Source organism: Peromyscus leucopus, chromosome 13 (genome assembly GCF_004664715.2).
Source record: "Peromyscus leucopus breed LL Stock chromosome 13, UCI_PerLeu_2.1, whole genome shotgun sequence".
Taxonomy (NCBI): Eukaryota; Metazoa; Chordata; class Mammalia; order Rodentia; family Cricetidae; genus Peromyscus; species Peromyscus leucopus.
This window is the reverse complement of record NC_051074.1, coordinates 2,712,229-2,738,086: the sequence shown is the minus strand read 5'-3', so window position 1 is coordinate 2,738,086 and position 25,858 is coordinate 2,712,229. Positions and strand designations below refer to the sequence as shown.

The 25,858-nt window shown below is 45.3% G+C and overlaps 1 protein-coding gene across 1 annotated transcript in view; it reads right to left on the bottom strand.

Moving 5' to 3' along the window:
• Window positions 1–16,865: 16,865 nt before the first annotated feature.
• The window catches only part of Psmd1 (proteasome 26S subunit, non-ATPase 1), a 79,381-nt gene continuing 70,388 nt past the window's right edge, over window positions 16,866–25,858 (bottom strand). Inside the window, exons 22-25 of the mRNA XM_028876220.2 lie at window positions 24,997–25,083; window positions 24,118–24,264; window positions 19,572–19,727; window positions 16,866–17,086 (exon numbers count right to left, since the gene is read on the bottom strand). Coding sequence (XP_028732053.1) covers window positions 19,581–19,727; window positions 24,118–24,264; window positions 24,997–25,083 — 381 coding nt within the window. The 3' untranslated portion in view covers window positions 16,866–17,086; window positions 19,572–19,580. The remainder of the gene's footprint in view (window positions 17,087–19,571; window positions 19,728–24,117; window positions 24,265–24,996; window positions 25,084–25,858) is intronic.

The window sequence follows — 25,858 nt, the reverse complement described above, 5'->3', positions numbered from 1 at the left end:
GGGCGAAGCCGGCGCGGAGCATCCTGGGAAGGAGAGTGGGCAGCTGCGGAAGTGCGTGGTTGCGGCTGCGTGGCGTGCCCGGGTCTTTAGCTAAGTCGGCCTGTTTAAGTTCCGAGCGCCACATTTCCACCTACGTCAGACCCTCCGGAGATTATCAGAGTCACTTTTGTCTTTTTCGGGTGCGTTTAGGTTTGTAAACAAACAAAAAGCGGAGACTGGCGAGAAGGCTTCGAGGCTAAAGGCGCTTTCCTCCAAACCCGACTGACACAAGTTCGACCCCAGGACCTACCCGGGGAAACGAGCGTGCTTTTAACAGTACTCAAGGTTCTGCTCAGCCCACTGTCCTTAGTGTGTTCAGATCTACTCTTCTTACTCTGGTCCAAACGCAGTGCGGAAGGCAAGAAAAAAACTCGCCTTTAAAGAGCCCTAGGGTGGTCGGAGGCCCCCATCTCTTGGGCTCTCTGCCCTGTCAATACTTTTATGAGTTAGGATACCTTTCAAGCAAGGGTCTATTATATTGGAAGAGAGTACTATGTCCTATCCAGGTAATATGGCTTGAAAATAATTTTCCCGGGATGTATTCTCAACAAACAGTTGTAAGTATAACTGTGTACCAGGGTTGCCAAATAAAATATAGGGCAGCCAATTATCTTTAAATTGCAGATAACTATCAGAAATATATCCGCAATATTGCCACATTCTAGTGTACATATATGGTGCTATATTTTGTATTTTTATTTGCTGAATACCTAACCATATATGTGTTCAGCATCCTACTGAGCGAGTCACATAGGTTCCTTGATTGGCTCCCATGTCCGTGGGTGGGTAATGGGCTCAAGCTCACACTGTTGTGCTTAACTAGAAGTCGATGCATTTGCAAAACAACCACAGTTAACACACCCTCTACCCTCTTGTTTTCCAAAATCCCTCATCCTCTGTCTTCTGGGAAGGACCCAGACAAAACTGTGCGCTCTTCCTCATGAATCCCATGCAACTCAAATCCCAAACAACTTGCAGTTGACTGATCCCTGTGTTTACCCATGACTGACGTTTCAACTTCCCACTGTCTCCTAGTTGATTGGCTGAAGTTAGAAACTGTACTCACTCCCTGAAACTAGTCAGAAATAAACGTTTCTGGGTCTTCTGCTGAGAGTTAACTGTAAACCATAAACCACCCTAACCATAAATCATCCCACCCCTCCATGTAAGTGTTAGATGGAGCCCCTGCTCTCCCTATTGCAATAACCTGAATAAAATCCATCTTCTTAACTGTCCAGGTTTTGTCTTTGGTAAAATGAATTACATGAGGTAAAGCCCTCGGGGGCTTGGCAGTTAAGAGCCCTGGCTGATCTTTCAGAGGACCAGTTCGATTCCCAGCACCCACATGGCAGTTTACAACCATCTGTAACTATAGTTCTGGGTCTCTAACACCCTCTTTAGCTTCCAAGGGCACTGCATGTACATGGTACATAAACATACATGCAAGCCGAATAAGCATACATGTGAAAAATAAAATTCATGGCTAGAGAGATGGCTCAGCCATTAAAAGCTTCCAGAGGACCCAAGCTCAATTCTCATACCTACTTGGTGGCTCACAACCATCTGTAATTCCAATTATCGGATGCTTATTTATTTATTTATTTATTTATTTATTTATTTATTTATTTATTTATTTTGGACTCCACAGGCACTGCACATGTGGGGTGCACAAACAAGACACACATAAATAAAAATAAAATACGAATAAATACATTTTAAATTAAAAAAGATATGTCTACAAAGGTGTGTGGGAGGGGATGCCTCAGAATTCACAGAACTGGAGAGAGCCAACCTAACCCAGGCGACTGTGCCTCTGAGCTCTGACCAACAATAAAAATACCTCTGGGGAGCAGAAAGACGGTGCAGTCGGAAACTGCTTGCTGTATAAGCATGAAGATCTGAGTTCAGCTGTCCAGCACCCACAGAAGAGGTGCCGGTGTGCCTCTGTAATCCCAGTGCTGGAGTCACTGGGGGGGCAGGGACAGATGGATCCCTGGAGTTCATTGACCAGCCAGCCTACCCAAGTTGACGAGATCCAGGTTCAGTGAGAGACCCGGTCTCAATACATACATACATACATACATACATACATACATACATACATAAAATGAAGAATGACAAAAGGAGGGTTTTTTTTTTATATTCTATTTATTATGAATACGGGGATCTACCTGCATGTATGCTTACACACCAGAGGAGGGCACCAAATCCCATTAAAGATGGTTGTGAGCCATCATGTGGTTGCTGGGAATTAACCACTGAGGCATCTCTCCATTTCCCTCAAGGCGGGTATTTTCACATTCACCTTTGGCCTCCACATTCACTTGAAAGCACATGCACAGACCTGCACACACATGTACATAGACCACACACATACACAAACGTAAACTCATACATGGAACCCTCCAGAGTTTTTTCACTTCTGGTGCGTTTGCCTGACTGCTGGGATTATGCTGACTGTGTCAAGCATGTCTCTCTCGTTTGGTAACTATGGATTCAGAGTAATCTGACAACAACCATGTTGAGTTATAGCTGTCATGATCACTCTTGAGTAATCCTGGTTGGTTTCCCACAAATAGTTTCTCAGCATACCATAAATAGCCAAATCCATGAGAGCGGTATGTAGGACTGGAGGACTGGACCCTGGTGTCAGGAATATGCCTGACTCCATGATGTTAGCCTGAGATAAACCAGGTACATTCCAGCTTGAATGAAGTCACTTTTGTCCTGACTGCTGTAGAAAGCCCTAAGTTGTAAAGGTCGTTTGACCCAAATTGTAGAGATCTACCTGCAAGTCACACTTCTGTTGGTAAATCTCCAGTAGGCTGAACTCTGTGCAACCTTGGATCAGTCTGCCACATACTGTCACAGGGCACCTTGGGCCAGCTCTCAAACTCTGGGACTGAGCTGTTTGAGAATAATAGCATACTGAGCTCATCCCCTCCCTGACCACAGAGTTAAGCAGATGGTCCAGATGACTCCATCCTCTGGCAGCAGATTGATTCAGAATGATCATGTGACCTGTTTGGGCAAGTCCAAACAGCCAGTAACCATCCTTTCCAGGGATTTTTTTCTACTGAAGTGTGATCGCATCACTGTAAATGGCACCCAGGGAAGCCTACAGTCATGTTCTTCACCACGTAGAAAAGTCTGAGAAAATTAAACCATCATCCAGAAAGCTGCAGAGATAGTGCTGGGGTCTGAAGAACCAGCCTGCCTCCATCTTAGGCTTAAAAGCCATCTTATAGTAAAGACACACTAGGTTCATTTCTGTTTATGATTAACCTTTGTCTCTCAAGGATTGGGCTGTGCCCCACCTGTGACCTTAACCACAAATGGTTCTGTTCTGCCTGTTCCAGGAATAGCAATCGTGTCTGTGTTTCAGAAAGTTGTTTATAACCAACTTCCAACCCTACCTTTGTTTCAAAAGGTTATATGACCACCTAGGACTTACCTTGTTATGACTGACTACCTGTTGTTATGACCACCTCATTGTGCCCACCTTGCAACCACATCTGTTTCAGGAGGGACTAACTTGTTACACTTATGTTCTGCTCATGTAACCCCACCTATTTGGCCTGCTAAAATCCCCCATTTGGAAACTCCTTACCCCTGAGCTACAAAAGCCTTGTCTTCCTCACATCCAATGCTGATCTCTTGAACCCCACCTTAGGGGGAGGCAGCCCATGTACTCGAATTTTCAAAAAGCTTGCTTTAATTAATTGCCTGCTTTGATTAATTTGCCCATGATGATTAGGGCCGGTTGTCTTTCCCATCTTTGGGATTAATAGGTCCCTGGTCCCAGGCCCTGGGGCCCCTGCCCTCATTCCTGCAGCTCCTCCATCCATTCTGTGAGCCACACTTTCTCCAGCATCCTCTAATGCTCTGTTGTTTTCTCCTTAAATGGGTTCAAATTGGGTTTATATTGCAACCAAGGAGGCCTAGCTAGTAGAGGCATAATTTCTACATATGCCTTTCAAATGGGAAAAGAGACTAGCTTTGCTATGTGCACATGACACCCATTATTTCACTTCTGACACTAGAAGTGTGGAGTCTTTCCTCTATACATCGAGTGATCTCTTGCAGACACAAACTGGGTGTGCAGTAATTCAGGTCTGATAGTAGCAACCTGGAGCTGCAGTCAGATCCCATTGGATAAGGGCTCAGTCTACAAGAATTCCTCCACAGTTCAGATGCCAATGACACAGCTATCCTATTCTAACCAAATGACTCTAAATCAAGGTTCTTTGGACCCCTCCTTGGGTTCTGTGAATCTGTTAGCATGGCACATTAAATCAGGGAAACGTTTGCTGGTTCATTATAAAGAACATTGTGAAGGATACAGATAAATAGGTAGATTATAAATTGAACCACCCGGTACAATTAACAGTTATCTAAACTGTCACACTCTCTCAGTTACGTCTCCTCTTAAGAGTTCTTCTGAATTTTAGGACAACTGAGTGATACTTAATACAAGACTTAAATAGTATTTATTTACTAATTATTATTTTAAATTTATTACACTTGAGGAAGGGGGTGGGCAGCTTGCAGAAACTGGTTCTTTCCTTCTGCATGTGGACTCCAGGGATCAAATTCAGGTTGTCAGACTAAGAGGGCTTGGAGGAAGCATCTTTACCCACAGAGCCACTGCGGGTAAACCGCCTTGCTGATCCGGTTTATTACTTCATATGTATGTGTGTGGGCCTGTGTGAATTTATGCACACCATGTATAAACAGGAGCCAGAAGGGGCTAGAAGAAGGTGTTGGGGCCCCTGAATGGGAGTTACAGCCAGTGATTATGAGTCTCCAGATGTGGGTGTTAGGAACTGAATCTAGGTCCTCTACAAGAGCAGTAAGTGCTCGAAACCCTTGAGCCATGTCTCCAGTTCCTAACCACCCAGATTTGCAGCTTCCTCTGCTCAGTACGAAGTGTCTCTGCCTCACTGTCCCACGGGTTCAGCAATTTACCGAGCCCAACGGCTCGGCTTCCAGGCCCTGAGAACTTGCCAAAGCACTCATTTACTTCACAGGTTTATGCCTGACCTCTCCAGCCTTCTCAAAGCAGGACAGATCCTAACAGTGGGCCCAAGGAAAAAAATTCAAAATACTAATTATGAAAACTTCAAATAGATGGAAAAGTAATGACTACTTTAATGAATCCCCATAAACCCATCGCTCAGATTCAAGGATTATCAAGATATTGCTGCTGGGAAAAACTTGACCTCAAAGTAAATCCTTGGAATATGCAGAATGCTTCAGCCAACTTCTTCATTTACATGCTGGACATCAAAGGCACTGGCCAAGCTCTGCATTCAGGGGGTGGGGAAACACCAGAGTCTTCAACCCTCTGTGGCCCCAACCCTGAATACTCTAGAGGGGTACATGAGTGCGGGAGTGGGGGAATGGGTCTCTGTGACATGTCCCATAATTCAAGAATGGCTTCATCTCTATTTTCAAAGATTCATTTTTATTTATGTTTTTGTGTCTGTGTGAGTGTATACCATGTATGTGTGGGTGCCTGTGGAGGCTGGAAAAAAGGGCACCAGATCTCTTGGAGCCAGAGTTATCAGCAGCTGTGAACCACCAATGTGGATGCTGAGAACTGAACTCTGAGCTTTGGGAAGACCAGAGCTCTCTCTCTGTCTTTTAAAAAAAATATATATTTTCTCTGATCTTTGTTATTTTTAAAGATTCGTGTATTTATTATTTTATGTGTATGAGTGTTGTTTGCACATTTGTTTATGTACTACATGCATGCCTGGTGCCCTTGGAGGTCAGAAGAGGCCGTTAAGATCTCCTGGGACTGGAGCTATGGATGGTTGAAGCTGCCATGTGGATGCTGGGAATCAACCCAGGTCCTTTGGAAAAGCAGATAGTAATCTTAACCTCTGAATTATCTCTCCAGCCACAGGACTCAACTTTTTCAAAAACACCTTGCTGGGCAATGGTGGTATTCGCTTTTAAACCAGCACTTGGGAGGCTGAAGCAGGTGAATCTCTGTGAGTTCAAGACCAGCCTAGTCTATAAAGTGAGTTCCAGGATAGCCAGGGCTACACAGAGAAACCCTGTCTTGAAAAACAAAGCAAGCAAGCAAACAAACAAACAAACATCTTATATTACAGTTTAGTTACCTACTTTGCATGTGCATGTAAGTATGCATGGTGTGTTGGGGAGTCAGGTCTTTCCACCATGTGGCTCCCCAGAATTGAACTCAAGGCATCAGGTTTGGAGGCAGATGGCTTTATTCATTGAGTCATATCTCATTGGCCCCATAAATTCGTCTTTGCAACTGTAGCAAGCAATTGCCTGGCTTCAGTCTCTGTTGGAGGGCAAGAGCCCAGACCACAAGTAAAGAGAGGTCTGGTACTCATCATTCCTTTGAATTGGATGACAAGCTAAAGCCACCTAGACTGAGTTCAATAAGCTTAACTAGCTGTGGTTTGAGTTCTCTGTGAGCTCCTGTAAGAGAGACCAGACTAAAGAGCATTTCTGGGCAAGCTCAGGGCCTGAGTCCGAACTGTGGGTGGAGAAGAACCCCCTGAAATCCCAGGCATAAATCTAGAGACGAGTTAAGACCTTGCTTAGGCTAAAATGGATCCTTCTAGGAAACTTGGATCCAGGTCATGATGCGGTTGGTCATTCAGGTTTGTACAAAGTACTCTGAGGCAGGAGAATCATGAGTTTGAGGCCAGCCTGTACTACTTACAGAGACTGTCTCAATTTACCTCCTCCTCCCCAACACTCAAAAGCAACCTCTCCTACCCGACTTCACCACAAAACAACTTGAGTGTATGGCAGAAATTCAGACTCATTTCAAATAAAGAATTGAGGTCTTGTGGCTTCCAAAGCAGAAGTTCTTGACCTGTGGGTCACGACCCCTCTGGGGTTGAATGACCTTTTCACAGGGGTCACTACGACCATCAGACAACAGATATTTACCTTACAATTCATAATAGCAGCAAAATTACAGTTTTGAAGTAGCAATAGAAATAATGTTATGGTTGGGGTCACCACAACGTGAGGAACTGTATAAAAGGGTCGCAGCATTGGGAAGGCTGAGAAATGCTGTTTTCTCTCACAGCTTCCCGAAACTGCTTGGATTACCAAGATGAAGGTGAAGAAAGCTCCAGCTAGGAACGTACCTACCCTAAGAGAGTTGTCTTGGGAGCAGATGAGGACAGTGTGTCTGAGCACAGGGACAGCGGGGGAACCAGCTGGACTGTGAAGTAACATCTCTGTTGTCTCTCTGGGGTTGAATCATTACAACACTATGGTGGCCTGGATGAGGTTAGCACAAAGACTCAAGCCTTGAAAGAGATTTGTGCAAAGGCAAACATGGCTTCCAGGATGGTTCCTTTTTCTTTTTTCTTTTTTCCCCAGGATGGTTTCAAGGCAAGCGTATTCCATTCTTCGGTGGTGTTTTTAGTCACAAACACAATGCTAGTGAAGCTTAAAACTATTTTTAAAAGAATAAGAGACAAAAGATAAAGGGAAAGAAGGAAGGAAAAGAATGAAAGAAAGTGAAGCAGGGGTGAGGGTGGGGGTGGGGGTGGGATGGGGTGAGGGTGAGGGTGGGACGGGGGTGGGGGTGAGGGTGGGACGGGGGTGGGGATGAGGGTGAGGGTGGGGGTGGGGGTGGGGGTGGGATGGGGATAGGGTGAGGGTGGGATGGAGGTGGGGTGAGGGTGGAATGGAGGTGGGGGTGGGATGGGGGTGGGGGTATTCATTATAAGAAATACTATTATGTGCATAGTTTGCTATTTTTTTGTTTGAAAACAAAAAAATGAGTGGGGGTGAGGGTGCGATGGGGGTGGGGGTGGGATGGGGGTGGGGTGGGTGGAGGGGGGCGGTGAGCATTGCAAGGAGTGTATTTTGAGCCTAGAAGGAGTCACATTGGAGGGAAGACTGGATACTAAAGGGTCCACTTTCGGGTAGTTTCCTGGCAGTCAGCACACCTTGAAAACCAGCAAGTTTCCGTCACAGTGGTGCATGCCTTCAATCCCAGCACTCAGGATGCAGATCTCTGAGTCTGAGACCAGCCAGGTCTACAGAGTGAGTTCCAGGGCAGCCAGGGCTACACAGAGAAACCTTGTCTTGAAAAACAAAAGAAAGAAAGAAAGAAAGAAAAACAAACAAACAACAACAACAAAACCCCAGCAAGTTGTGTTTCATGGAAACCATATTCAGTTACTCTGCCCTCCGTCTCTCTTGGAAGGGATGCTCTAGCGGGTTCCTGCAAGCCAGGCTCACGTTCTTGCAGTCTTAACCCAAACACCAGTCTTCCTTTCCTACATCTGCCTACATTTTGTTGGCTGCTTCCAGAGTGAGGCTCCCAGATGATCTGAAGTGTGAGAAGTGACAACTGACCTAATGAGGAAACGGTTCATTAGTCTAACAATAAACAGACAAAAGAGGTGCATTAAGTTTCACTCTCTCTAGCTGTAACAGCTGTCTCAGGAACCACCCTGAACCTGTGGTCACAGGTAAAATGTAAACCTCTCCTGGACCCCAAGGACTATGCATTTGATGTGGACCGGCCTCTAAATCCAGAAGACAAACTATGGGCCTGATAAGGAAAGAATTCAAAGAACTGACCCTGGGCTGGCTCTCCATGCGCAGTTAGCCCTGGGGAGAACTTAGAACTTGTTGGCTGGCCATGCATACCTCCTGTAGCTGGAGTGAGGAGGACCTTCGTGACGCAGAGATGCCTGGCGGGATGCAGACCGAGCGGCAGGTGGTGCTGTGAGCGTCCGCGTCCGCTTGGATAATACTCTCCCAGCCCGGAGCCGCCACCACCCACCGAGATCGCACCCAGCCAGAGACAGGAAATTTGCCCTGTGGCCTGACTTTTGGGGTGTCGCTGCTGTGACCTTGGGCTTGGGAAGGACGGGGCCAGCGGAGGTCTTGGCAGGTCTTGGGAATCAGCCATCCCATCCCATCCCACCTTCCCCTGGTGCTCATTTCCAGGCACCCGGGCTCGGGCTCACCAGCCTGGCGGTCTGGAGGCCCAGGCGTTCCCAGAAAAATCACGCAGGCCGTTCTGGCTGTGTTTTCCTCCCATCCCTACCTCCACCAGCTCCGACGACCTCGGGCGCCTCCACCCTCCATCCAAGCCCACCCACCATCCCTGTGACAGGCCCTCTCCAGCACTGAAGGTCACTTTCCTTCCAGCCTCAGCTCATAGAAGGATGGTTGGGAGATCCAGGTGTCTTCAGTAGGTACAGGACATTTCAGACAGGCTTAAGCTGCAAGGGGCTGATCCCAGGCAGGCAGGCAGAGACCAGGCCTTCTGTACTCTGGGCTATTTCTCTCCGTGGATTGAGACTGAGGATCAGTCCCCTTTGTGTAACCCATGAGTTCAGGGCGACCAAAGGATCCTCCAGGACCTTCCAGGGCCTCCGTGGTGGCTGGGGATCCTGAGGATAACTGCACTTGCCCTCTGCTTCCTAAATCCACGTGCTCTGGGTGGTTAAAGTCCCCGTTTCTACCGAGGTGCCCTCACTGGTTGCTTTACTTCAAGGTGGAACAGGCCCTGGTCAGCCTTCTCAGACCCTAGATCATGGCAGATGGTCCTGAGGCAGTCCAGCAGAGATCCACAGATCCTATTTTTCTGGTAGCCACAGACCTGGCTCAGGGTGGCATCCTCCTGGTGGGGAGGGGTGGCGCTAGGGGACAAAGAAAGCTCAGCTGATTGCTGGCACCCTCTTGTGTTTTGACACGGTCTGGATCCAGGTTTCTGTGCGAAAGTGTGTGACACAGGATGACCTGGAAGAGTCTCTGCCCTGTCCTGTGCCTCCTTCCCATCTGCCTGGTCACGATCCCCCCCCCGCCCCCGCCCCAAGGTTAGGAAATAAACATTTTGAGCTCCAAGAACAACTGTGGAAGGAGAGGGAGGCCAGTTTCTTGCCAGCCTTCTCTCTGGGGTCTGGGGAGATGGGGGTGCTGACCAGCCACTGCTGCATCCGCGGGTCCCGAGAAGAGTGGTACACGATGGCAGCCTAGTGGCCCCTGTAGCATCAGTCTTGGTCTGGGATAAAGCCTAGTTAAGCTTTCTAGACCTCTGCCCAGGCATTTCACTACTGAGAGGTCCTTGTCGAACCCAGAACCTGGGGCTGGGAAAAAGACAAGATAAGGGACCCTCTCTAACCCACGTTCTGGTCCTAAGGGCTCCAGTGTTCTAATGTCCTGACACATTTTTTTCTAGAACATCTATCCATAGGAATATGCACCTATCTGGAGGCAAGTAATAGAATAATTGTGGACAATTTTCTTGACTTATTTTGAAAGTCTGTCTTGTCCAGTATCAAACCAAGATATCTGTCTCCAGCTGATAGTTTCTTAAAATGGGGTGAAGCAGAGGCTAATCTCTGGAAGGGGGTCTCTCAATCACAGCCCTCCACCCACCCACTTCGCTCAGGAAGTTGTGAGCCCTGCCAGCTAGGGAAACCCATTCATTCATTTTCTCTGCCTGTTCAGTCTTTACGTGACCTTACAGGGTGGGGGCTGAGAACTTGGCAGAGAGGCCAGGCCTATTGGGAGAACAGGCTAGAGAGGTTCCGGGCACCCCACCGAGTGTGTCGCTATGTGCCATGAGTCTCCGCCTTCTCAGCGTCCAGCTTTGATAACATGCCTAGTAGCTGGGTGGTGGCAGCAGTGCATGCTTTAATCCCAGCACTTGGGAGGCAGAGCCAGGTGGATCTCCGTGAGTTCAAGGCCAGCCTGGTCTACAGAACAAGATCCAGGATAGGAACCAAAACTACAGAAAAACTCTGTCTGGAAAAACAAAAACAAACAAATAAATAAAAAAATTTACTTGTAGTGTGTGTGTGTGTGTGTGTGTGTGTGTGTGTGTGTGTGTGTGTGTGTGTGTGTGTGTAGAGGCCAGAAGGGGGCTCTAGATCCCTGGGAGCTGAGTTACAGTCATCTCTCCAATCCTCCCACCCTCCAGTCTCATTTTCTGTAAAGTTGGGATAATATTTATCTCACAGTGGAATGGTGAGGATTCAGAAAGACAAGGTGAAGAATGCTGAGGTAAGGCCTGGCATATGGGAATTAAAACCCATTTTGCTATCTGCCTGTCCAGCAAATATTTACTGTGGCCTACAGAGTCAGAAACTGCTCCGGACATTAGGAATGGGGCTGAGACCTGGTAGGCAGACAGGAAGTAACCACTGCAGCAGTGTATCAGGAGCTAGGTATGGCATCACAACGCCTTAGCAATTAAATAGGCTCTTCAGGAGGTGGGGCACATGCCTTTGATCCCAGCACACAGGAGGCAGAAGCAGGCAGATCCCTGAGTTTGAGACCACAGAACTCGGTCTACAGAGCGAGTTCCAGGACAACCAGGGCTACACAGAGAAACCTTGTCTCACAAAAACAACTCAGGCTCTTCCTGCTGTATGAGAAATCAAGGTTCCTGGGAACTTTCCCAGTTGCTACACAGGCATATCACTAAGGATGTACACCCCCTAAAAAGACTTCATGAAAATCTCACTCACACTGTGAATTCCAAGAAGATCATGGGAAAAAAATATCCTAAAGGGAGATGTTCCACCATGACTTGAAAAAGGGGAAGGGAAAAAGGGATACTTTACCCTATGGAATATGCCACCTACCTTATTAATGCTCATGAAAGCTGATGTGCAGTTCCTCTCCTTTGGGTCCGCCCACACTGTCTCTCTTGAGAGGGTATACTTTATGTTTTGTTTAGTGAAAACTTCTGCTTAAATTGACTGTCTCTGGCTGAATTCCTTCCTTTGAGAAGACAAGAACTACCCAGTAACAGGGCAATCTTTAAAAATAGGCTCCTTGTCCTCATTAAGCTTATATGCTAATCAGGAAAAAAAACTGATGTGACCATCTAGGCTTAGGACAAGCTAGACTGGACATGTTTCTCTGATGCATTCAGCGGTAATTTTATTTTTTGATTTATTTATATATTTAATTTATGCTTATTGGACAGTCTTTCTGTAGCTTCAGGATTAGCTTACCTTTAGCATCTTAAGGATGACTCAATACTTCCATCTAAAAGGCAATCCTGCCGTCCAAGTCTTCCCAAGCTAGACATGGGGATTACAAAAAGGCCCTGTTGGTCTGACATAGCCCAGGCAACAAGATGAAAAGTCTGAATGCTAGGTGACAATGAGGATAATATGAAAAGAAATTAACCAGGAAAGGACATTTTTGGATATTTGTATTTATTTAATTAATTAATTTATATAATTACTGTCTAATCTTAGGCTTTCATGCTGAGGACATGTGAGATTAGCTGAACCAGAGAATGACAACTTATTGACTAGGCGCTGGATTAGGCACTTGCACTGCATGTATGATGTTGTGCATGGACTGAGATGACCAGGCTTTGTGCGTATTAGGCCAGCACAGCTGAGATGTTGGACTTGCTGAAAGAATGGACTTATAGACTGGCTGGGACATTGCCCATATATACCTGCAGGAAGTCATTGGAGGACAACTTTGCAGAAGGCACATACAGGCCTCAGAGCTGCTCAACACTGATTACTGAGGGCAAAAGAGACATGAAGGAACCCCTTTCCCTCAGGGCTTCTAGTCCAAACAGAAGAGAGATTTGCTCTGGCCATCAGGGTCCTTTTTTTTGGGGGATGCTACCTTATATCCCCCATAAGCAAGGAGTCTTGGCCACTTATGACTCTCTTGAATCTTTGGGACATGAATCAGGGCTGTCCACACAGGTCATGGGAATGAACTTTGAAGGGAAACCCTTTATCTCCACCAGTTCCTTTGCCTCATCTATTTATCTCCTGGATGCAATGTATTACAAATTACTAATTCACTAACTTGGAAAACACTATTTCCATACACCAAAAGAACTGCCCAGATGCCAGCAAACAGACAGGAAATGCCATCACTAAGAGGCTACATGGGCGAGGCCAAGGATATTTGGAAATAATACTTTCTGAGTAGAATTCTGTGTAGGAGTGTGGAGGATGCCAGGTCTGTTGGCTTAGTGAGTCAAACACCCCCTGAGAACCCAGAGGTCAGAGAACAGCTTGATGGACATGAGCCATGCGCACACTGTAAAAATGTCTTTTGATACAGAACAAGCCATTCAGCACGAGATTCCGTGACACGAGAAGGTAGGCTTCCACTACCAGGGCTCAGAGCTTCCCACTAGCAGCGGTGTCCGTCTCCGAGGGCAGTGACAGAGGAGGTGCATGCTGGTGTCTAGCATCCAGTAAGCCCGTGCTCATTAGTCATTCTTCAACCCCTAAAACAACCGTGAAATGAACGCTACTGCTTTGTACAGAAGAGGAAGACACCAGGGGGCAGAACCAGAGTCCATGATGTTCTTACTCTATGGTTTGGCTCAGAAGGTCCCAGCAGCCTTGACCGTAAAGGTTAAATCCCCACAACAGCAGAAAAACACTTGGAAGGGAATGTGGGAGTGTCTCGTTGATGATGGATATGAGGCTGGAGAAGCGCCTGAGACAAAGCCACAGAAGTATCTTTGTTCAGTTCATTCCTTCCTGTCATCTCTCACTGTTGTAGATTCTAAAGACACCATCTGTGCAGACAGGGAAAAGCCAGAGTTCTTCTAGAGCAAAATCAAATGAAAGTCAATCCTCCCCAGGAACATTCCTTCACTGCAGAAGAAACACTGAAGGTTGAAATCCCTGGGGAAGTGGCTTCTGGGCAGATGAATTCATCCTCTGTACTCATGGGATTCTGTCCAAATTCTCCTCTCAATGCTCAGCTGGCTTTCCAATTAATATTCTTCAGTTTTTTTTTTTTTTTTTTTTTTCTGAGACAGGGTAGCCCTGTCTGTCCTCGAACTCACAGATACCCACCTTGCCTCTACCTCTCCAGTGCTGGGATTATAGGTATGCACCATCACACCCTCCCAATTACCATTCTTTTTCTTTTCTTTTGCTTTCTTATTTGAGACAGGGTTTCTGTGTAGCTCTGGCTGTCCTCGAAGCCAGAGATCCTCCTGCCTCTGCCTCCTGAGTGCTGGGATTAAAGTGCCACCACTGCCCACTTCCCAATTACCATTCTTTTTTTTTTTTTTTTTTTTTTTTTTTTTTTTTTTTCGAGACAGGGTTTCTCTGTATAGTTTCGCTTTCCTGAATCACTTGTAGCCCAGCTGGCTCGAACTCACAGATCCTCCTGCCTCTGCCTCCTGAGTGCTGGGATTAAAGGCGTGCGCCACCACCGCCCGGCCCCAATTACCATTCTTAAAAATATAGTTAGTGCTGGGATACTTGAACATGTTAGCATATGCTTGAAATTTTAGTATAGACCTTGGGAAGCTGAGGCAGGTGGATTGTGAGTTCATGGAGAGACTATCTGAAAAATAAATGAACAGTAGCAAGACAATTATGAACAGGCAATAGAAGACAAAAATGGGAGAAGTTAGGCCAGAAATGAGGCAATGAACGATGATACATCGTGAGGACAAGAGGCCTTATGTGGTCCTACCTTGGTGGAAGAAATCAGGGATGGTTTCCTAAAGTGTCCCCAAAGCAGACACTGAAACCACTGAAGATGGTAAGATTTATTTTATCACACCTCAGCCTTACGTGAAAACGATATACAGCCGATGAAACTGTACTTTAAATTTTGACTGTGGGTCTTTTTCTGAGCTAGTGATGTGAAGTCCAACCCTCTGGAAAATGCTGGGGAGTAGCAATGAGCCACAGCTGCCAGTCAGTCATGCAGTCACATGGTATTCCTTGGTGGTGTGTTGTTAAGCTACAATTACCATAGATGTATAAAACATATCTCCAATTTATAATAGGTTTATCAGATACAAACCTGCTATGAGCCAAGAACCATTTGCATATATACCAGATCTAGAGATAAATATGGTAGTAGTAGAGTTGGGTTGGAGACTTGGCTCAGCAGTTCTTACAGTGGATACCAGTTCAATTCCCAGTACCACTCAGGCAGTTCACAAGTGCCTACAACTCTAGCTCCTGGGGGGACTGGATGCCTCTAGCCTCCATGGGCATCTCTCTCTCTCTCTCTCTAAAAGTAGCAGAGTCCAAAGAGAGGCTGCAGAGATGAGCAGCAACTAGGGCTTTGGACAGATACACATACATGAGGGGATCCGGAGCTTACTCAGCAAGTTTTTAAGCAGGAGACCAACATGCTTTACAAAGGTGGATTTGGGGAAAGGATTAGAGTGGGCTGAGTCTGGAGGTAGACTTGCCTGGGGTAGTCAGCAGTGGGTAAGGAGAGTGGAGTTGTAGTCACTGCAGAGGCCCGGAGCCAAACCACAGCTTGCACAGAGGTGAAGTTGCACCTCTGGTGAGGGCAGCTAGGTGGAGGTGTGAACATTAGCCCAAAGCAGTCGAAGGCTGGGTACAAAATGTGCTCAGATATGCTGTGCTCACTGAGGCAGCCCAGATGAGGATGCCCCAGTAGTTGGAGGTGCACGTCAGGAGCATGAGCAGGGTACGGATACCCGTCATCAGCACAAAGAGGGTACAGGATACAAGTGTTGCTTAGACAAAGCAGAGTAAGAGGACCGAAGGGGCTAGCAGTTGGTGCTGTCAGAGCTGGTAGGGTCTTCCCAATTGCCAACAAATCCCTGCACAAGTTGTCCAAATGAAAATCGACACTTGTCTGACATGTGAAATGAAGGGGAGGTCCAAGTCAATGGAGGAGAATTAGAGCATGCCATAGAAGTGATGGAGATTTTTGTCCGCTTTCCAGACAGGGGTCTTGCCACGTAGTCAAAGCTGGATTTGAGGTTTCCAATGGGATGAAAGGGCCTGGCTCTCAATGAGGAGCTGTAAAAGGCAGGAATCCTTTATCTACAGACTTGTAAAGGGACTGGATTCTAGATCAGGTCTGGATTCTGAAACCAAACCATCTACTTCCACCTTTCTGTTGTTGCGTAGCCCAATAGCCTTTCACCCTAGAAAGGTAAGACCCAATAACATCTGGGTGGGGCTAATTTCTGCCTCCCCCCTCCCATTTCTTCTACAGAGCTTCTAACTCATATCCTATCTATGTGACTTTATTCTGCTGTCAGCTTTTCAGCACTATACATTTCCCAGGAAATCTAGGGGAAAAAAAAAAATAAACCCACCAGGAAATAGTTTCATGATACTCAGATCCAAGTGCACTGTCTAATGAGAATCTGTGCTGACTTCTTCCTTAAGCAGGCTAGTGAATACACTACCTCTTCCCAGACTCCTCACTTTTGGATGATGGTATCCTCAAGACACTTCTGTTTTTCGATCATTTCATATATTAAGGGAAATGTAAGAGATAACTGTCTGAAATGCAAGCAACATTAAGAGCTTGAACAGGAAGGGCATAGCTAATGAGAGGCTAGGAAATTAGATAATTTCTTTTATAGAATCATCTGATATTGAGGAAACAGGGAATTTGCAAAGAAGGGGATACAATGAAATTAACTATGTGGAACCATCCTTGGGAATCAGTAACCTTTAGACCCAGCCCTAACAAGACTGGATAGATGAGTTCATTAGGGCTGACCTCTCTAGGTTTGTTTGTTCATTTTTCTCCTGCTTCAGCGCCCTAAATGCTTGGGTTATAGGTAGGTGCCATCAAGCTTATTAGCTTATGGCAGTGGCATCAGATCTGTTAAAAAAACAAAAACAAAACAAAACAAAACAAAAAAACAGGTTGAAAACAATCAACTGCACTCAGAAGGCAAAGGCAGGTAATCTCTGTGAGTTCAAGGTCAGCCTGGTCTACATAGTGAGTTCCAGGACAGCCAAGGCTACACACAATGAGACCTTGCCTCAAAAATACAAAACAAAACAAAAATAACAACAAGAAGAGAGAAAAGAAGAAAAGCCAATCAACTAAAGTCTTGTTGATCTGGAGATTTTAATATATTTCTTTGAAAACCAAATTCTGTGAAAGAGCACACTAAACAGTCGTGTATCTTCTTCTCAACCACAGACTCAGGACACAGGTTCTTTAGGTCAGCGTAGGCTATGATGCGTGCATCGAGTAGGTCTAGCGTGGGTTCCCTCACAGACATGTGAGTATGCGCCCGGATAGACATCTGGATAGAGCAGGTGAAATTCTGGGAAAGAGAAAGTGGCAGAAGTTGGTATTGTTCATTATTCTCAAACTTTTTTTTTAATTATTAGGTGGAATTTAAACCCAGCTCCACTCTGCACCTGTGGCCCTGTTATGCCAGTTTGTGATGCTCTCTCTACTCTCCAAATTCCTAATTCACCCTTTAAAAAACTTCTGCCAGGCAGTGGAGGCAGAGCCAGGTGGATCTCTGCGAGTTTGAGGCCAGCCTGGTCTACAGAGTGGATCCAGGACAGGCACCAAAACTACACAGAAAAAGCAAAGCAAAGCAAAGCAAAGCAAAGCAAAGCAAAGCAAAGCAAAGCAAAGCAAAGCAAAGCAAAGCAAAGCAAAAAACTTCAAGAGTTCAACTTCTAGCTGTGTACTTCTAAGCCACTCTGTCTGGAAGTACACAATCGGGTTGGTCTCACAAGGCTGTAGGAAAGGCTGAGAGATCACAGTACAAGCATGCTGGTCCAGTAAAGCTTAGGCTGACAGAAAAGCAGTGAAAAGCAGAGCACTTCAAACAAACCTTCCACTTGCCAATCCATTCTCTGAGGCAGGGTTTTATTTTCTAATTAATGGCAGGGTTTCAGTCTTTAATTGCTAATCAATGTATGCACTATGCTAGATTTGCAACTTGTACATTTTGTGTGTGTTGCCGAACTCAGGACCTTGTGTAGGGCCAATAAATACTCTATCACCGAGCTACACCCTCAACCCTGAATGCATTTTTTATACCACTGCAGCAAACGATACAGCTCCTATTTTCTTTCTTTTTTGTGTGGGTCTGTATTACGTGGGTGCCTGTGTGAACAACATGCCTGTGGTGGCCAGAGGATTACATGCAAAAATCAGTGCTCTCCTTCCACCCATGGGTCCAGGGATCAAACTCAGGTTGTCAGGCTCGGTAAAGGCAGAACCTTTACTTCCCTCTGACCATCCCCCTGGCTTCCTACTTTCTTTAAAGAGTAAAACAAACTCGTATTTTTCTGAAAATGTCTGATAGGTCAGTGAAACTAAAGAAATCATTATGTATTTTTTGTATGTGTTTTCAAATAGGTGATGATTATAAAAGAAAATAAGGGAATTGAAAGAGTGACAGTTTCACATAATTAAGATTATTTCAAGTTTTAGAAGCTAAGAATTCCTTTATTAAAAATAATTTATTACTTCATTGTTTTGCTGGCATGTAAGTTCATGTGAGGGTGTCGAGTCCCTTGAAGCTGGAGTTACAGAACTGAATCCAAATCCTCTGCAAGAGCAGGCAGTGCTCTTAACTGCTGGGCCGTCTCTCCAGCCCCTCCCACCCCACCTATGTTTTAAACAACTGCGGAATCATCTTTCATCCTGCAGCAGAGAAGTGTCTGTGGTGTAGTCTGACCCCAGGGTCTTTACAGGTCCTGTGTCTTAAGGACACCAGATGTCTAATAGCTCTAGAGAGTACTTGACGACCCAGTGCTGGAATCATTGCCAAGAGGACAGAGAGAGGGCAATCAGCCGGAAGCCTACACCTACGCACGCCTTTAATCCCAGCACTCAGGAGGCAGAGGCAGTCAGCTTTCTGTGAGTTCAAGGCTAGCATGATCTGTAGTGAGTTTCAGGACAGCTAGGGTTACATATAGACTCTTTCTCAAAAACAAAACAAAACAAAAAAAAAAAAAAAAAAAAGAGCATGACCTAAGGATGAATACTGGTTCACTAACTATGGCTGACCTAGGAACTTACAAGAATGTACATCAATCTATCACCTTTATCACTAAGGACATTCCAGCTGTTCTGGCTGGGAAACAAGTAGCACCCTGTTACATAGCCAAGTCTGGCTTTGAAACTGCTGTTCTGTCTATCTCCATATCCCAGTGTTGGCTCACAGGGATGTGCCACCATGCCTGGCTTTGTTTAGCTTTGTGTTTTGTTTTGTCTTTTTGAAATCTAACTCACTTTGTAGACCAGGCTGGCCTTGAACTCAGAGATCTGCCTGCCTCTGCCTCCTGAGTGCTGGGATTAAAGGCATATGCCACCACTGCCTGGCTTTTGTTTAGCTATTATTTTCTCATTGGGGCCAGCTCCCTACCTCCTTCAGACTTTGTGTGTGTGTGTGTGTGTGTGTGTGTGTGTGTGTGTGTGTGTGTGGTTTTTCGAGACAGGGTTTCTCTGTGTAGCTTTGTGCCTGTCTTGGATCCTGCTCTGTAGCCCAGGCTGGCCTTGAACTCACAGAGATCCGCCTGCCTCTGCCTCCCAAGTGCTGGGATTAAAGGCGTGCGCCACCACTGCCCGGCCTCCTTCAGACTTTGAAGAACAGTCTGCAGACTAGTCGCTCTGAGGAGCCAGCAGAGTGTTACAGCACAAAGTCAAAGAAAGTCAAGTGCACATGTGCAGATGGGCGAGAAAGGTGAACTTTGATGCTATTTGGGTAAATGAGGAGCAAACAGAAGGGGGAGAAGCAGAACAACGTTCTTGCTCTCCTTCAGAAGTGACTGATGAACACTCACCCCTGGTCTTTAATCATCAATATACTCGAATGGCTCTGGGGGCTCTGGCTCTTGCTCCTCCTCTTCAATTTTGGGGCCATGTGCTGCCACAGGTTCCACAAGTTCTTCAAGGTCTTCACTGGTGTCTTTCAGGATTATGATGCCTCCAATGGAGAGCTGCACACACAGAGAGGAAAACAGAGTAAGCCCTACTCATACTCCACAATGCTCGCTCTGCCATCTGGAGTGGGCGCTTGCTGAGTGACCTCAACACTGCCTGTGCTGGGAGAATCACACCAGCACTGAACAGCTCCTCTCTACTGAGGACGGCCAACTTAACCAGTGCACGGTGGGCCACACGACACAGCTCTATGTGCATGTCGCACCCCACACAAAGGAAGAAGTGTGTCCCAGCCAAAGAAATGATGCTTAACCTCCGTCCGTCCGACTGTGAGTAGAATGTTCACTGTCTCAACATAGCACTCTACTACCTTCCTGCCCTACTCAAGACAGCGGTTTTGGATTGGCAACTTTACCACTCCAGAGCTTGTTTAAAATGTGGAAAAACTAACCCCAACCTGGAGACCACCCTTCAACCTTTGAAGAGATTTTTATTTGTTTTATGTGTACAGGTGTTTTGTCTGTATGACTCTCTGGGTACTATGCGTGTAGTAGCTGAGGCGGCTAGGAGAGGAGGGCACTGCATTCTCTGCAACCGGAGTCACAGACAGCAGTGAACTGCTAGGGGAGTCTGAGGAACAGAACCCGAGCTCTCTGGAAGAGTAACAAGGACCCCTAGACCTTTGATATGAATGTATATTATAGTTTTCTGTTGTGGTTTTAATGGCTGAGCCATCTCCCCAGCCCATATTACAGTTTTTGAAGAACTCTAGTTTATTTTATTTGTGTGAGTCAAGAAAATCTACAAATAAAATTCCCTCCAGCAATTCCAGAAGGTCACAGAAAATAATACTTGTCAGAGAAAATAATAAATACAACAGACATCTGAGTGTTTTCACTGTAATCTAGAAACCACTGTGATGTAAGTAATGAAAAGCCAGATGGAAAGACAAAGGAAAGCAGGCTATAGTGGCAATTCCATTAAGTCCTCTCCCAGCCTATTAGCTGATGGTAAATTCAAACACCAAACTAGTCAACCATCTCTGGCGTGCTAATCTTATTCTGTTTGCTTGCCTGTGTCAAAGGAAATGGAAAGCTGCTCTCTGTAATCAAATCAGTCAGCAAGGCACATCTGGAAAAAGCAAACTTTACAAAGCACATTACTGGGAAGGAAAGAAGCCCACAGACATTAGTCAGAGGGCTCACATGGTAAGCATCTCTGCACCTGACCTAATCTGATTTTACTCATCAAGACTCTGCCCTGCCATGCTATAAAACTGGCGTGCCTTCAAGAATTTCTAGACCATTTCCCCTTCCTTTTTTTTTCTTCCAGAGACAGGGTTTCTCTGTGTAGCTTTGGAGCCTGTCCTGGAACTCGATCTGTAGACCAAGCTGGCCTCGAACTCACAGAGATTCACTGCCTCTGCCACTGAATGCTGGGATTAAAGGTGCACATGCACTCACACCAAAGTAAAGAATTTACAGCTCTCTCCCTTAAACAGTTTGCTTTTCTTCTATGAATGGACTCTGCCTTGATTACCAACAGCCTAAGAACATCAGAGAATATGACCACTGCCCTCATCCTCCATGGCCTAAAAGTTTATGTGAATTCCTGGTGGAGCAAATGGAGATGAACCTCCAAGCAGAATAAAATATCCACTCAGAAGAGGACTTCCAAGTTTCTGGAAACCTCTAGCTATGGGTTCTAACTTCTACAATATGCTCACCAGAACTAATGATCTCACTCACACTCTGCTACACAATCCACATAACCAGAAGCTGTTTATAACCATACCACATTTTAGATTGATTAATGCTGATTCATTCACTAAGGAGAAGATAAGACAGGTTGTCTAAAAGGCTATTAAGAACTTAAGATGGTGAATTCTTGCTGAAGCAGAATACAGACATTATCATAGTGCTTTTTTTTTTTTTTTTTTTTGGAGGGGGGGGCACTGAGATGGAGTCTTAGTATGTAGCCGTGGTTGGCCTGGAGCTCAGACTCCAACTCACAGAGATCCACCTGCCTCAGTATCCCAAGTGCTGGGATTAGAGGAATGAGTCACCAAGCTTCAGTGTTTCTTTAAAATGCACCATCTGAGGAACACATTGATGACCTTGTCATTGAGAGTATGGAGTGGGTTAAAGGGCAATTTCTTTCTTCAATGTACATATGAAGGAGTGGTCTTTTATTAAGATAAGAAATAATTCACATAATATAAAATATACTCCTTTAATGCACAAAACTTAATACATTCACAAATGCATATAGTCACCTCTACCAAACTTGAGAGCACCTGCATCAACCTGAAGAAATCCTGCACCTAGGACAATCAAACTGGAACTGACCTGGAAATGCCTCCCTCATGGTCTCACTAGAGTAGAGGCAATTACTGTACGAATTTTACAGTTAAAGAAAATGAAATGAGCTGGGCGGTGGTGCATGCCTTTAATCCCAGCACTCGGGAGGCAGAGCCAGGCGGATCTCTGTGAGTTCGAGGCCAGCCTGGTCTACAGAGCGAGATCAGGACAGGCACCAAAACTACACAGAGAAACCCTGTCCCGAAAAACCAAAACCAAACCAAAACAAACAAACAAAAAAAAGACAATGAAATGCAAAGGAGTTACTAAGTCACACTACTAAACAAAAGAGCCGGGAGACAAACCCAGTCATGCCCACCTTCAGCTCAAACCACCACATAACAGTTTCCATTTCTTGTTTTTGTCTAAGCTGATAATCTAGTCAGGAACACCTTGGCTCACAACCAAAACTAGAGTTGTTTTCAATTCATCATTGGCTTGATAAAAAATAAACTTACTCCCATGGATGATCTGGAAATCTCATCTATATTTCAAACAACAGACTCAAGATCTGGATATCTTGCATGGGTTGGTCTATTGGTCAGGATTTAGCTTTCCAGATTTAAGAAAATCTGGGTCAGGACTAACATTATAGGTCCACATCTATAATCTTAGCACTGAGGAGCCCTAGTCAGGAGGACTGCCCATTGGTTCAAGGGCAGTCTGGGCTGCAAAATGAGTTCTAGGCCATAGTGGACTACAGAGTAAGATCTTATCTCAAAAAAAAAAAAAAAAAAAAAAAAAAAAAAAAAAAATCAAACAAAACAAAATGCCATCAAAAATAAAGTAACAAAAAACTTGAATGATAAAGACAGTATCATGGTAAAGTTTCTGATAAGCATTTCACCATGGTTCGGATGTGTAATGTCCCTGCAGGCTTCTGTGTTTAAATACTTAGTGCCCAGATGGTGGTACTGTTTTGGGAGCTTATGATTCTTTGGAATGTAAGGCACAGCTGGCAGACATAAGGGCAAGCCTTGGGAGTCAAAGCCTGGGCCTGCTTCCTGACTCCACTTTCTAGTCTTCTGAGACGTGAGGAGCCCCAGGCACTCACTCCTGCTGCCCCAAACTCCACCATGCTTCTCTCACCATGATGAACTATATCCTCTCACACTGAGTTCTGCCAGGGAGTCTGTCCCAGGAATGAGAAAGTAACCAATATACACTTGTTTCTAACAAACATTCTGGCTTGGGATTAATTGACTATCACAAAGATCCTTTTTTTTAATTCTAAAATTCAATGTGTTTATGACAACATTGTAATTATGATGGTGATCATTTATTGGCAGGGCCAGGTCTTGTTCCCAGTTTCTCAGTGCTTGCAAATTAACTTTTTTTTTTTTTTTTTTTTTTTCCTCTGTGTAACATTCCTGGCTGTCTTAGAACCCTGCTTCCCAAGTGCTAGGATTAAAGGCGTGTACCACCACACTAGGCTGTATAATGTCTTTGATCTGTGCCTATTAGTTAAGGAGGTAATCCCTATTTTACAAATGGAGCAAACAGAAAGAAACATTTAGCACTTGGACCAAAGTCACAAAGCCTATGAATGGAAGGTTAAAATTCAGCCCAGTGTGTCTGGCTCAGTAGCTACGTGCCTAGATCTGTGACAGAAAAGGGAAAATAGTCCTTAAGAATTACTAGAGCCGGGTGGTGGCAGTGATGGTGGCGGTGGTGGCCACTGCACACCTTTAATTCCAGCACTTGGGAGGCAGAGGCAGAGGCAGAGGCAGAGGCAGAGGCAGAGGCAGAGGCAGAGGCAGAGGCAGGGTGATCTCTGTGAGTTGGAGGCCAGCTTGGTTTATAAAGTGAGTTCCAGGACAGCCAGGGCTGCTACACAGAGAAACCCTGTCTTGAAGCCCCGCCCCCCCTTCAAGGGAAAAAAAAAAAAAAAAAAAAAGAATTACTAGAGAAAAGAAAAGCTCTCTAAACATCTAGATAAAGCTGACAGGAATGTTCTTGTTTTTGCCAAGAGTATTTTTTTTAAGGTACTACTGACTTGTGGATTTATCCTCTTCTGTCAGTCTTACCGAGTCCTATAGATTAATACCCCACCAGCAAACACAGTTAAGAGCCATTGGTAACTTACTGGTTTGAAAGGCTGGTATCTGCAGGTCTCCGTCATCGTTAAGACCTTTAGTTGGGCAGGCATGACTCGTGCTGGATTATCCAACAGCTGAAAGTTTGGTTCAGGTTCCTTTTTCTTCTCTTTCTCTTCCTTCTTCTCTGCTTCATCCTGGGAAAAGGGCAACCAATAAAGGACCACTTCTGGCCCCACCGCTTGAGCTGTCAGCAGCTAAGTCTGCAGAACACGGCCAGGCACAAAAGCACAACTAAGACGACCCAGGACTCTACTTAGTAGTCAGAATGGTATGAATCGTTTTAAAGGATGAAAAGGGTTTCTTCCAGCAGAGACCGGAAGAGGGTTACAAGTCACTGTCTACTCAGAACCTGCTCTTCAAAGTCTATTTCAGCTGTAACTTTCTCTCTGAACTCACTCCTGTCTGTACTCATCTGCCTTCCCACCAATGGACACTGTTATGGTCTGAATGGGAAATGCCCTCTGTTAGCTCATGCACGGGAACATCTGGGGGCTTTCTGGACATGGGGCCTGCCCGGCTGGAGGATGGGCCTAAAGTGCGGAGCGGCTCTGCTGCCAGCCTTAACTCTCTGCTTCCTGATTAAGGTATGAGCGAGCCACGCTGCATGCTCCCCCAGCCACCACGCCTTCCTGCCCTGACAGACTGTATCCCTTAAAACCCTGAGCACAAACCCTCTTAGGTTAGGTATTGTCACAGCAACAAGAAAAGCTAACTAATACAGACAGGTTTTCTAGTTTCTTTCAAGTATGTGTCTCTGTATTCTGGAAGCAGGGCAATGAAAACCTAAGTGCAGAGTACAGCAGTGTTTAAGGACTCTAGACCCCGCAGGTATCAACGCTTACGCATGACCACTGAGTTACACCTACCACTTCCATCTTCTCCTCCTCCTTTTTTTCTTTTTCCTTTTCTTTTTTTTTAGCTTTGGCAGTAATAGACAACACAGCCGTGGAAACCTAGAAACAATCAAAATTGTAACTGTTATAATTTCTCACCTACATACTAAGAAACAAGCCCAAAGGAAACAGTCCTAGAGCGTGTCCTTGTTTCCTGCAGTGACTATACACAACAAAGCCACTGGAGAGTAAATGGGAAAGCAAGCAGGACATCAAGGGACATCATTTGTTGCTACTGTCATCTTCAGCTACTGGGGCTGTGTCCAAAACAACCCCCCTTTCTCATCTGCCTTGGGTGTGAATTGGCTGTCATCTACTTCTGAGACACAGACTTAAGTGCTATGTTCTTACTGGCTTTATGGGGAAAACACTGGAAAATTCTTGGTCATAGAGATGTTCTCATAACTGGACACCTTGAAATGGTAATACACAACAGTTAGCTAGGATCAGTCTTCCCTGATGAATCTCACTTGAAATCAAAGGGGAAACAACACTTTGAAAATGGAGTAATAAGCTAGGCAGTGGTGGCGCATGCCTTTAATCCCAGCACTTGGAAGGAAGAGGCAGGTGGATCTCTGTGAGTTCGAGGCCAGCCTGGTCTACAAAGTCAGTTCCAGGACAACAAAGGCTGTTACACAGAAACCCTGTCTTGAAAAAACCATAAAAATAAATAAATAAAATGAAGTAATAAATGTGTTGTGTAAGGTTATTCAACAGTTGCTACCTTGAATGTGGTCAGTTGTAAAATTAGCTCTACTTATACACAAAACTTAAAGCAAAATCAACAAATACTTAATATGAAACATTATTTTAAGGAACAATTTTGACCACATAA